The sequence below is a fragment of the Excalfactoria chinensis genome, chromosome 5 (genome assembly GCF_039878825.1).
Source record: "Excalfactoria chinensis isolate bCotChi1 chromosome 5, bCotChi1.hap2, whole genome shotgun sequence".
NCBI lineage: Eukaryota > Metazoa > Chordata > Aves > Galliformes > Phasianidae > Excalfactoria > Excalfactoria chinensis.
Window position 1 is genome coordinate 43698109 of NC_092829.1, and position 11364 is coordinate 43709472.

At 53.7% G+C, this 11364-nt stretch overlaps 1 protein-coding gene across 1 annotated transcript; it reads right to left on the reverse strand.

The window, feature by feature from the left end:
• Nucleotides 1–7776: 7776 nt before the first annotated feature.
• FJX1 (four-jointed box kinase 1) lies at nucleotides 7777–10591 on the reverse strand. The gene has a single exon (XM_072337832.1). It carries the CDS (start codon nucleotides 10491–10493, stop codon nucleotides 9342–9344), a length of 1152 nt encoding a protein of 383 aa, XP_072193933.1. The 5' UTR covers nucleotides 10494–10591; the 3' UTR covers nucleotides 7777–9341.
• Between the last annotated feature and the right edge of the window lie 773 nt (nucleotides 10592–11364).

Here is an 11364-nt window from a genome sequence, read left to right on the forward strand (position 1 = left end):
GAAGGCCTCAGGTAGGCAAAGATCTCCAGCAAAACACCCTCACCCCCACTGCCACTGCCTGAAATGAGGTCTGGGAAGGGGTGGATCCTGGTTCCAGCCCTTCCAGTCACTCAGGTGTATTGCTTGCACCTGAGCTCCCCTGGATTGCCCCTGCCTTCCTACCAGGTGCTCAATCACTGCTTCAGGCCCTGACTTAGCATTTTTGCTACAGTCAGTAGGTTAGAATTTCCTCCAGCTGTAAGAATTGGTGGCTCTTACTCCAATGTCAGGAAGAGGATGGAAAAGTCATTATATTGGACTCGATGATCTCAAAAGGTCCCTTTCAACTGTGATTCTGTGATATTGTACCTTCTCTCCTATTGACAGAAAGACCATCCAGCTATCTTTGTCATATTGACTCTTCCAGACCACAGTACTCCTTAGAAAGATTTCTAGCATGTTTTCTGGCATTGCGTGAAAAGCTGAGCAGAATTTCTTTGACTTCTGTATGATGATCCAGTATGACCTTAGCTGTAGCCTGGCAGCTGCTTCTTTCACACGATGTTTGTTCTAATCCACGGTATAACTGAAACTGGCCCTTAAGGTAAATACTATGGTAAAAGTTCATTAAGTACTTGTCTGCTGTTCAGGGCCAAAACTCAAACCCACAATTACCAGTTGCATGTTCATAGTCAGAAAATTGAGGGAGAAAATGTGACTTACCACCAGGAACAGTAGAAGCCTGCTTTCTGGATCTTTTTGATGGGCAGGCTTAATTAGAGCTTAATGCAATGTTCAGATAGGCATTAACAGTATACTGCAGTTAGATCAAGGAGAATCAAAGGCAAGCGCAAGCAAGCAAATGTTCAAACAAAAGCCGTCACTTCAGTCAGTAACTTACTTCGAGGTCTGTGAACTTGAACTTTAGCCTTTCCACCATCTCGAGCGTGACCAGGTTCAGTGCTACAGGTTCTGCTCAGTAAGGAAGGAGAGCGGACATCACTGGGCAGCACTCCTTTCAACTCCACAAAGCACAGCAAAGATTCTCAGCAAACAACGGGAGGCAGCAATTTTTCAGCTTATTCTATCAGCTAAGTTGCAGCAAAGCTACGAATACATTAGCCTGCCCTTGTGGGACTGCTTTTGTTCACACAAAATGGCTAGGAAAGAACAAAAAAAAAAGCAAGCAAGCATGAATTAAGGAAGGATGGAAGGAGGCAAGGAAGGAGGGATGGAGAGAATGAAGAAAGAAGCCGCCAAGTGAACTGGGAGACTTACTAGAATGAAAAATAAATGCAATTACACAGGCAAATCATTTTTCTCATGGCTTCCTTGGATAATTGCTAATGAAGCAGGCCTATGAGAGAAGCTTGTGGATGCTCCGCAGCCACCACCAAAGTCATCGGCTTAGGAGCTTTGGGGGGCATTCAGTTCTTTCATGTTCAGGTGTTAAATTTGCTCTCTAGAATACGGATCGAGTGCCTGATAAATTAGTACTCTGCATTTATATTTTGATTTATTTATAAATGGAAGGCGAGAGAGACTTTAAAAGTACTAATTAAGGAAGCAATCAAGGATGCATGCTTCAGGAGAGAAAAAGTGAAGTGTGAGGTACTTAAGGAATACCTGAAATAGTTGCTTCCTATGCTTCAACTACTCTCTGCAAAAAAAAACCAAAACAGTTGCTCTTATTTGAGAGGCAGCAACTCATTGACAAATAAAGAGTTGAGGCAAAGTCTAAGGGAGGCTTTTTCCAGAAGCATTTTCTGATTTTATCTACATCATTTAGCAGAAGAGAATCTGAAAAATGTGCTGACACCTTGCTAGAGGGAGGCTTAGATAACTAAACCCTGATTCAAATGCCCGCATCCAAAATGTAAATCCTCAACCCCTCATCTAATCCTAAAGGCATTTAAGCATCTGCCAGCAAAATACCTTAGCTATCCTCTTTTTTTCCCCCCCTTTTGGCACAGAATGCACGTAGACCACCTAAGTCTGAAAGAGAAAGCAGTCCAGAAGAGGCACATTGCTCCTCATCCCATCCAACTTCCTTTGTCTTTGTTAATGCAGAGCAGAGCAGGACTCCCTAACACCACACAGCCAGCTGTTCAGCAGCAACAAATGCCAGCCCAGGGGGGCTCCTGTGTGGCGGGCCCCTGGTTCTCTCTTTGCATTTGCTTTCTGCACTCAATATTACCTTTCTTCTTGTCTCGGAGAGCTACAACATACACAAGAAGAGGAAAAGCATCACCCTCCTTTCCCACGCTAAGGCTCATGGTGCTGATGGAGTGCCAATCACCAGACATCCCAGGTACTGCATCCTCCACTTTGGACAGCACAATTATCTTTTCAGCAATCAGTTTGTGACATAACAAGCATAAACAGCAGCGAGGAATAACATGCAAAAGCAACAATGTTTTCACACAGGTGCCCCAAGTCATCAAACAAGGAAACCCTAAACTCTCAACATATGGTATGCTGGAAGGATTGTTTCCAAATAGATTTTTTTTTCTAAGCAGCATTAGTGGCAAGTGTCCCAAGGGACTAGTTATACTCAAGACAGAAGGCAGAATGACTTAAACGAGCCAAGAAGCATCTCAGCGGTCCATTAACATACCCCTAAAGTGATGGATGGAGGCAGAAAACAAGAACATTTTTTCCTCCCAGGAGAGGCTGCAGACACCGGTCATAAAATAAGAGCAATTTATGTCCAGGTTCCACCTGACCTGTCTCTGGCCATGGCCAGGCTCCGCTGCGGCTGCTATGTGGTTCTGGCTGCTGATCACTTTGGGGGATCTCTGTTCTGTGGCTCTGCTGCTGAATAAGAGAACTATCCAAACTGTCTGCTATTGGTGTCTCCCCACAGAGTATTAACTCACCAACAAGTGGGTACTACACCAAGACACAGCGGGCTTTTCTTTGCGGGAGTAGAGGACGAGTGGTTTAGACTTGTACACACACATGGCAGGCAACATGATCTGTCTCAGTACTAAGAAATTCCAGCTACTAAAGCCTTTCCAGTCTGGGCAAAGCCAACAATGTGAAGTATGTGCAACAGCCAATTCATCCTACCCCACCTCCCCTTCCCAGAGCTCCCTCCAGATGGGGGAAAGCCAGTGGTGCACAGAGTGGATTTCTCCTGCAGAGCATCACCAAACTCCCAGCAATTCTAATGGAGTGTGATCCCTCGTGTAGGGCTCCCCTCATGGGGCTGGGGCTCCTTCACATAGCCAGCAGCTGAGCACTGAGCCCAAGAAGAAACGGTTTCAAACTAAAAGTGGGGAGATTTAGACTGGATAGAAGAAAGGTTTTTACAGTAAGGGCGGTGAGGCACTGGCACAGGTCACCCAGAGAGGCAGCAGATACCCCGTCTCTGTAGACGCCAAAGGTCAGGATGGATGGGCTGTGAGCACCTGATCTAGCGGAGGTGTCCCTGCTCATTGCAGAGGAGTTGGACCAGATGGCTTTAAAGGTCTCTTCCAACTCAAATGACCCTTTGATTCTATGAAATTAAAGCTGCCCCAGCGAGCATTTCTCTTGTCAGCAACAAAGACGCGAGCATCAGAATTCAGCATGGGCATATACAAATCAGCTGCGTCCAGTTAGTGCTTCACTAAACAGGACCAAATACGAAAGGAACCCGGGCAGGTTCTGCACAGACCGTGGGGAGGACAGGGTCGGGCGGTGACAGAAGGGACTGGCAGTGACCCCAGCCGCTCTCCGGCCGGGACAGCACGAGAGAGGACAGCACCCCGGCCGGAGCCGCTGCACGGCGGCCGCTCGCTGCCCTCGCCGTGGGGGCGGCACGGTGCCTCGCCCGCCTCCCGCAGCCTTAAAGCGGCGATGCCACACGCGGCACCGCACGCCTCCCCCCGCCACCGCCCACGGGCGTACAGGACGCGCTGCCGTCCCCGGGGGCAGCCTTGGGGAGGGGAGTACGTGACCAGTGGGATGCAGGAGGGCGCAACGCATCCACTCCGCTCCGTCCGCGGGGCCTCCGGTGCGAGGCCTGCCAGGGAAAGAGCCGTGGGCTCGAGGGAACAATCTGACAGAGGGCAGTGCGTCTTTATACGCCCCGAGCCCACCCCACCAATTTCTCCCCTGCGGCCGGGCAGCCCACCCCCTTCAGTACGCATTAGCGAACATCACAAGCCTATTGGAAAAAGTGCTGGAAATGAAAAATGAAATGGACTGTATTTAGTCTTCAATTAAGGAAAAAGAGTTTACTCCATCTCTCTAGGGCAGCAAAAAACTGGAGCAGAGCGTTAGGTTCATTGAACATTAATGATCTTTCCCTATTATGCTAAATTATTGTTTCCTAAGCCGCTGATCAAATACAATAGCTTTATTTAAAACCCATTCCAGCTGGAAAGAAAGGAGGCGGCTCTGCTGCAGCAGCTCTCAGGGCTACAAAGGATGGCAGTGCTGGAGCACGTGGGGCTCCTGTGCCACAGTGAGGGGACACAGCGGGTACAGGGACATGGAGAGAGATGCCCCAAAAGGAAAACTGAACCAGGAGGGCACGGAGCTGGTGGCCTGAGTGAGACAGAGGCCTGTGCTCACCTCCTGGCATCAGTGCAAGCCTATGGAGGCAAGGCTGTCCTCCATGGACAGCATGCCATGAAATGACTTTTGCTCTGGTATGTGGAGGCCGCAGTCCAGTGTAATTACGACACCAAATTGATGCTCTGATATAAGAATGCCGTTGCTGAAAGGAAAGGGTATGCCACTGTGCTAAATACAATGGGTATGAAAAAAAAAAAAACAGGGTTGAAATTTAGCTAGGGGGTTGCCATGAGCCCATTTTAAAATGTACTTCCTGGCCACTGAACCTCAGCTTCCTAAAATCACAGAATGAATCACAGAGACACAGGATCACACAACTGCTTGGGTTGGAAGGAACCTCAAAGCCCATCCAGTCCCAACCGTGGGCAGTGCTGCCCCCCCACCTGATCCAACCTGGCCTTTAATAGCAGCCTGCGCCAGTACCTTGCTGCCCTCTGAGTGAAGAATCTCCCCTTTTAGTTTAAAATCATTCCCCTTCGTCCACTCACTACCACACCATGCAAAAACTCCCTCCCGTTCATGAGCTCGCTGTTCCCCCCACCCCAGCAGTGGTGCCAGCGGACACTAAATCCCCTGGCTGGGATCTACCTGGGAAAGGGAGGATTGTCGGGCGCACATCTCGCATCCATGGCAACACACACTTTGCATATCGTTTTATCCTGAACAAAGGGAAATTAAATACTCGTCGTGAAAGGAGTTCAGGTTCCGAGCAAGGAGGGGGAGGCAGGGAGCAGGTTTTGCCTCCAGGTGGAGAACTGGCACATGGCATCCTTCATGCAATGCACTTCAGGAAAAGTGCTGTCAGAGCAGAACAGGAGGCTTTGTGAGGAGCCCAGCCATGCCGGGCTCATTTCAGCTGGCACTGTCAGCAGCTTAGTACAGACTTCCACAGTCATCTCCAACCTTGCACTGGCAGAAAGACAGAAAATTAAGTGCCAATCAGCATCACATCCTCCTGGGCACTGGAAAGGTTTCCAGCACTGGGTGACATCTGTGACTGCTTTGATACAAACATGCGTGTAGTTTCTTTTTACTTCCAACCCCACTGTTCTGAAACTGGGTTGAACATTAATTAAATTGAGTAGTTAACAGCAGCAAGTGGCCTCACTGTCTTCTGCAGTACCCCTAAGGTTTTATTTGCACAAGCAGAGAATGACACAAAAGCATAAACCCCTCCCTTTCTTGTCCAGTTTGACATGTCAACTACGACCCAACACATGAATCACTGCAGCTTGGCCATGGTTCCCCCTCCCTGCTTCCCTGTGACACAGGAGCCACCAGCACAGCCTCTGCACACCTGTGCAGCATCCCAACTCACAGGCAGTGGTACAGAGATGCTGAGAATGCTTTCCTGGCATTTGCCCTTTCCCAACAATTTCAAGATGTACGTGCATCTGAAATGTTAGAAGTCAGAATCCTCTCATTTCTAACGCATCAAAGGCTCCATCTGGCACACCTGTGTTTTCTAGCTATCATGCAAACCGAGATCTGAAATGTTAACGAGCTTTGTGAGTAATCCCTGTCAGGCAGGATAACTGTTAGAACCATCAGTGTGTACACTTTGCTTTCTGAAGGGAATTTCTCTTGATGTGCACATGCTGACCATGGCTGGAACAGCAAGAAGCCACTATACGGATAGGAGACTTAAAAATGAGATGAAAGTGAACGCTATATTCACTTTAGCAGGGTCAGGAGGAGCTCAGCCTGCCCTCAATCTGCCCACCACAGGTCCGATTTTCATTCCTGGTGGCTACAAAACTGAGGCTATCTGCACAAAGCAGTTGCCTCACTGTGCAGCTGATATGAAAGGAAGAAATACCGTTAACACAGAATCATAGTATCCTCCAGGTCCTTACATCCAAGCTCATCCATAATGTATGGTAGTGATTTTGCACTGCACTGGTAGAAACTCAGAAGATGAGAAAATCCTGCGTACTCCTAATGAAACAAAGGAAATGATGACTTCTCCTCAGCTTGAGCATACTAAGGGGCACTGAAAACTTTGGAGATCAGGAAGACAGTCTTGCAGAGGACACGGTGATGTGTGGCACTCACTGAGGATGGAGGCAGTGGGTTCCTGGATGTGGGCTCAATCTGCAGCTGAGCCCAGGCACGGTTTGTGCTGTGGCTGCAAAGTGGGAGTAATGAGCAAATGGATTCAGCCTTAATGTGAGCTCCTATCTAAACTCACCCCAGACCTCCTAGCATGCCAATGAGAAAATTCTCAGCATTATTACCATTAAAAAAATGCTCCACACTTCAAAAGGCAATCAAACCACACAGCTTGTGCAGCAATGCAAGCGAATGTTAAGCACCAGTCAGCCAAAGTGCAACCAGCCCTATTTTCACTTCCTTCCTTCCAGCTATTCCCCGAGCCCACCAACACGGCCAGCACAACACTGGTGGTGAGGGGGTGTGAGCAGAGGGAGCCCAGGGACTCCTCACAGATACATGACCAGTTTCCATCTACATCAGATGTGTGCAGACAGAAACCAAGAGGCCTTTACTCATTGGCACCATGGAACCTTACCCTGGGAGCAGCAGCCATCCTGCCCCGCATAGGGCAGGTGCTGAGCATCCGACCTCAAGTTGACCTCGTGTCACTCAGCTTCCCCGTCTTAGGCTGTCAGCCTCAGACTGCAGTGGCCAGCCTGTCCCACATCCCACCTCACTGCCCAAAGGAAAACACGGGAGCACTGCAGGGCCTGGAAGCAATGAGGTCTCCCACAGGGGAAGGCAGACAGAACGGCAGCCCTTTGTTCTGCTGCGAGGCAGCCCAGGCTCTGATGGCGGGTTGTCGTGAGGGAGAGGCACGCAAAGAATGCACCAGAGCAAGAATGTACAAAGCACAGCTTGCCATAGCAAAATCCCACAGAAGGCCCTGATACAACGAATACAGGGGGCTTTCTCCAGCACAGCAGTAAGTCTGCACCAGAACAGCATGGAGCTCTGTGCACAGCTCCCACCAGGATGTGGCTTCCCCAGCATGGAGCTCAGCCTCACCAACCCATCGCACACCCTGCATGCAGCTGAGATACGTAAAGCCATATGGGAAACTGTTTCTGCTTGAGATGTGCAATTACATAGGGTCTGGCTGCAAAGACGCTGCAAAAGGGAATTTTCCCCACTGGCCATCCAAACCATACCAAAGCTCGTAGAAATACCCAAAGAGAACTGAAGCCCTGGAATCCCAGGGACACCATTTGCTCACAACCAACACCAGCAGTTTGTTTATTTGAATGCATTTTCATGAGTTGAGTGTGACAGAGCCGCTGCTTTCCAGTTACTGAGCGAGGCTGACAAACAGCACTGAAGAGGAATTAAGAATTACACCGCTAAACTGAGCATTGTCATGCAAATGGGAACGTCACAGGGCAGCTGCGCATTGTTCCCAGAGATAAATGCAGGAACTATGGAAGCGAGTTCAATAGAGTCCTGCCAGCGGGGCACAGGGTTGGGAACTGTCTGGGAGACTGCCAGAGGTTTAGGATAAATACACGTATGCACAGCTGCAGCGTCTATTGGAGCTGACAACACGTCTGCTAATTGAGAGCTGTTCATAAAATTGTAGTCTTATATAAAAACAAACAGAACCCAAGAGGAAAACACTTTTGTGGCCAAAGAGACTTTGCAAAGTTCCATCTAAATACGCTATCACTTTACTGAACCTACAACAACACTTCTATAAAAAAACATCTTAGCAAGGCAGAGGAAGAGCTTTCCTATTAGGGGTTGGCGACCCTGCACATAGCAGAGGGGTTGAAAATAGACAATCGTTGTGGTCCTTTTGAATCCAGGCCATTCTATAATTCTATGATTCTATTCAATTCAGCCTCTGCTCTGGCGGCACAGACAGCAGGAATGGGGGAAGGGCTAAGACCCAATAGCAACCGGCACCACAGGGGCGTGCAGGGCACAGCCTCTTGGCACAGCAACACCAGAAGTGACCCTATTATAGGGCTGGGATGCAGCCTGAGCACCTGGCACAACTCTGCCCAAATCACCCACGGCAGCTTTCAAAAACCAAAGGCTTATCTGGGTGCCAGCAGGGGCAGGTTGGCTCTGACTGAGCCACAGCACAGGGGAGGACGCAGGTGGAGTGCGATGCAGTGGGATGCAGCGGAATGCAGTGCAGCTCAGTCAGTCAGCACAAAGGAGGCAAATCACCAACACGCTTTACTGAAATATCAGTTTCTTTAGTATGTTACAGAAAAGCTTATGAACATAGAGAATGTACATAAAAGGCAGACTTTGTAAAATAAAAAGGTCTTTCTGTTTATAAAAAATTAAAAAGTCAAAGTAAAGTGCATGGAACAGTTTGTTTTTTTTCTCCACTTTTAACTACTGCGCCCAAGTCTCAGCACACAGTGATGCTTTGGGGGTGCTCTTCTGTCACCGTCAGTCTGTTATTTTACTGTCAAATCAAAGGATGGCGACGACTACAGACACACACTTGGGGATCAGAACAGCGAAACCAGATGAACCCACAACACAGACTAACAGCTACCGGAGCACCCGCTCGCAGCAGGACGCGCTGCCAACGACAGCTCTGCTCTCCTTAAGGGAAATCGGTAGGAGCCAAGCTTCAGAGAGGGCAGTTCGCCAGTCCAGGGGTGCGCCTTTGTGCGACCGGTCCTCGGACCCAGTGCCAATGTTCGTTCACCGCAGGAGAAAGAACATGTTGAAAGCACTCCTTCCCCATCCCATAGAGCAGTCGAGGCCGAAGGGACCTCCGCGGTCCTACTAGGCAGAAAGCGGGGAAACGGGGAGCGGCGGCGCAAGGAAGGCGGGCGCCGTCAGAGCGCGGCGGCCTGAGCGCGGCACTGGGCGATATGGCGATGTACGAAGTCGACGCGCGCCTGCAGCAGCTCGGCCTGCCGCTCCGATAGGAAGCCGAGGCGCGCCCACAGGGGCTCCCGGGCCCGGTAGCGGCGGCGCAGCTCGGCGGCGGCGTTGCGGCGGCGGTGCAGCTCGGCCAGGCGCCGCGCCGTGCCCTCGCGGAAGACGCAGACGGAGCGCAGCAGAGGCTCGTTGTAAGGGTCCCACGTGGCGAGCAGGCGGTAGCCGTGCACCAGCCCCGCCTCGTTGTCCATGAAGACCAGGCCGCCGTCGGGGGCGCGCAGCAGGTTGCTGGTGGCGCGCCGCATGACGCGCGGGTCCCACTGCAGGCTGAACAGGTTGCTGGCCAGGCGGTCGAAGTTGGCCGTCAGGTAGTCGAAGAGAATCAGGTCGCTCCACTGCACCAGCTCCACCAGCTGCGCCGCGGGCAGCCCGCTCAGCTCGCCCGCCGCCAGCGCCCGCGGCCGCCCGCCGCCCCACGGCGCGGGGGCCACCACGGCCGTCAGGTTGTCCACCCAGCGCGTCAGGCTCACCACCGCGCCCTCGGCCCAGTGCGAGCCGCGCAGCTCCTCCCGCACCGGCTCCCACTGCCGCCCGCGAGCCTCCACCAGCGCCAGCGCCATGGGCGGCAGCCGCTGCTGCATGCCTAGCAGCCCGGCCAGGTGGTAGGAGAGCGCCTCGCCCTGGATCTGCTCCGGGCTCACGCCGTAGCGCACGCAGGCGCGGCTCCCGTCCGACAGGCGGGCCAGCCGGTTGGAGCTGCGCCCGCAGCCGCCGCGTTCCAGCGAGGCCACGCGGGCTCCGCGGGCCGCCGCCCTCCACGCCGCCGCTTCCTCGGCCGCGAAGCCCGGCGGCACCCGCGCCTCCAGCTCGCGGCTCCAGAAGATGCCGCGCCGCACCGGGGCCGCCGGCGGGTCCTCCTCTCTCTCCTGCTGCTGCTGCTGATCCCGGCCCGCGGCCAGGAGCGCCCGGAAAGTTTTCTGCACGCCGCCGCCGCCGCGCGCCTCGTCCCGGGCCGGCGCCGGCTCCCGCAGCGCCAGCAGCGCGCCCAGCAGCAGCAGCAGCAACAACAGCCCCAGCGCCAGCGCGGCGCGGCCGCCCCGCTCCATGGTGCCGCGTCTCACGCCGTCGCTGCGGGACGCGGCGGCGGGGCGGCCCCGGCGCGGCGCATGGCAGCGGCGCGGAGCCGAAGAGCCCCGGCAGCAGCCCCGCGCCGAGTGCGCCCCGCGCCGCCGCGGCCGGCAGGCACCGGCCCGCACCACGTGGGGAGCCGGGGGGGGCCCGCCCCGCCCCGCGGCGTGGCGCGACGCTTAAAGCGGCGACGCCGCGCGAGAAGGAGGGCCCACCCGCCGCAACTCCGGCTCCGAGCGCCTCCGCCCGCCCCTATCTCCCCGCCGCTCGGGCTGAGCCCGGCCCGCGTGGGCCGGCACGGGACCTCCCCGCGGAGTACCGGCCTGCCGGCCCGCCCCCATCCCGCGCAGCGAGCCCGAGCTCCCGCCGCGGCGCGCCAGCTCCTCCCGCCGGCCGCGACGCTTCGCTGCAGCCGCAGCGCTCCCGGCGGGGCGGCCCCGCTACGTGCCCCCAGCGACCCTGCGGGGAGGCTCCGCGCTGCCCGCCGAGAGGCGCGACCGCTGCGCCGGTAACGCTGCCCCCTGTAACAGCTTGCAGGGAGGGCGAGGGGCTGCTGGCAGCTGTGCCGCTGCCCGACCTGTCGCTACAGCACGCCGGAGTGTTCTAAAGAACGGGTTCCAAAGAACCTGACAATGGGGACGGGGTTAAATGTCAGCCAGGCTGATGTGCTGCTCGATTTACAGAACGTTACGCATTCCTGAAACCGCGATCACAAATCTTTTTGGGTCGATCAGATGTCTCATTACTGCTCTGCCAATGCCACTACGAGCAGCTTGCAAATAAACGAGAGCAGACTCTGGGCTTCCCAGGCTCATCCCAGGGAAGACAGTTTGGCCACTGCCCAGATCC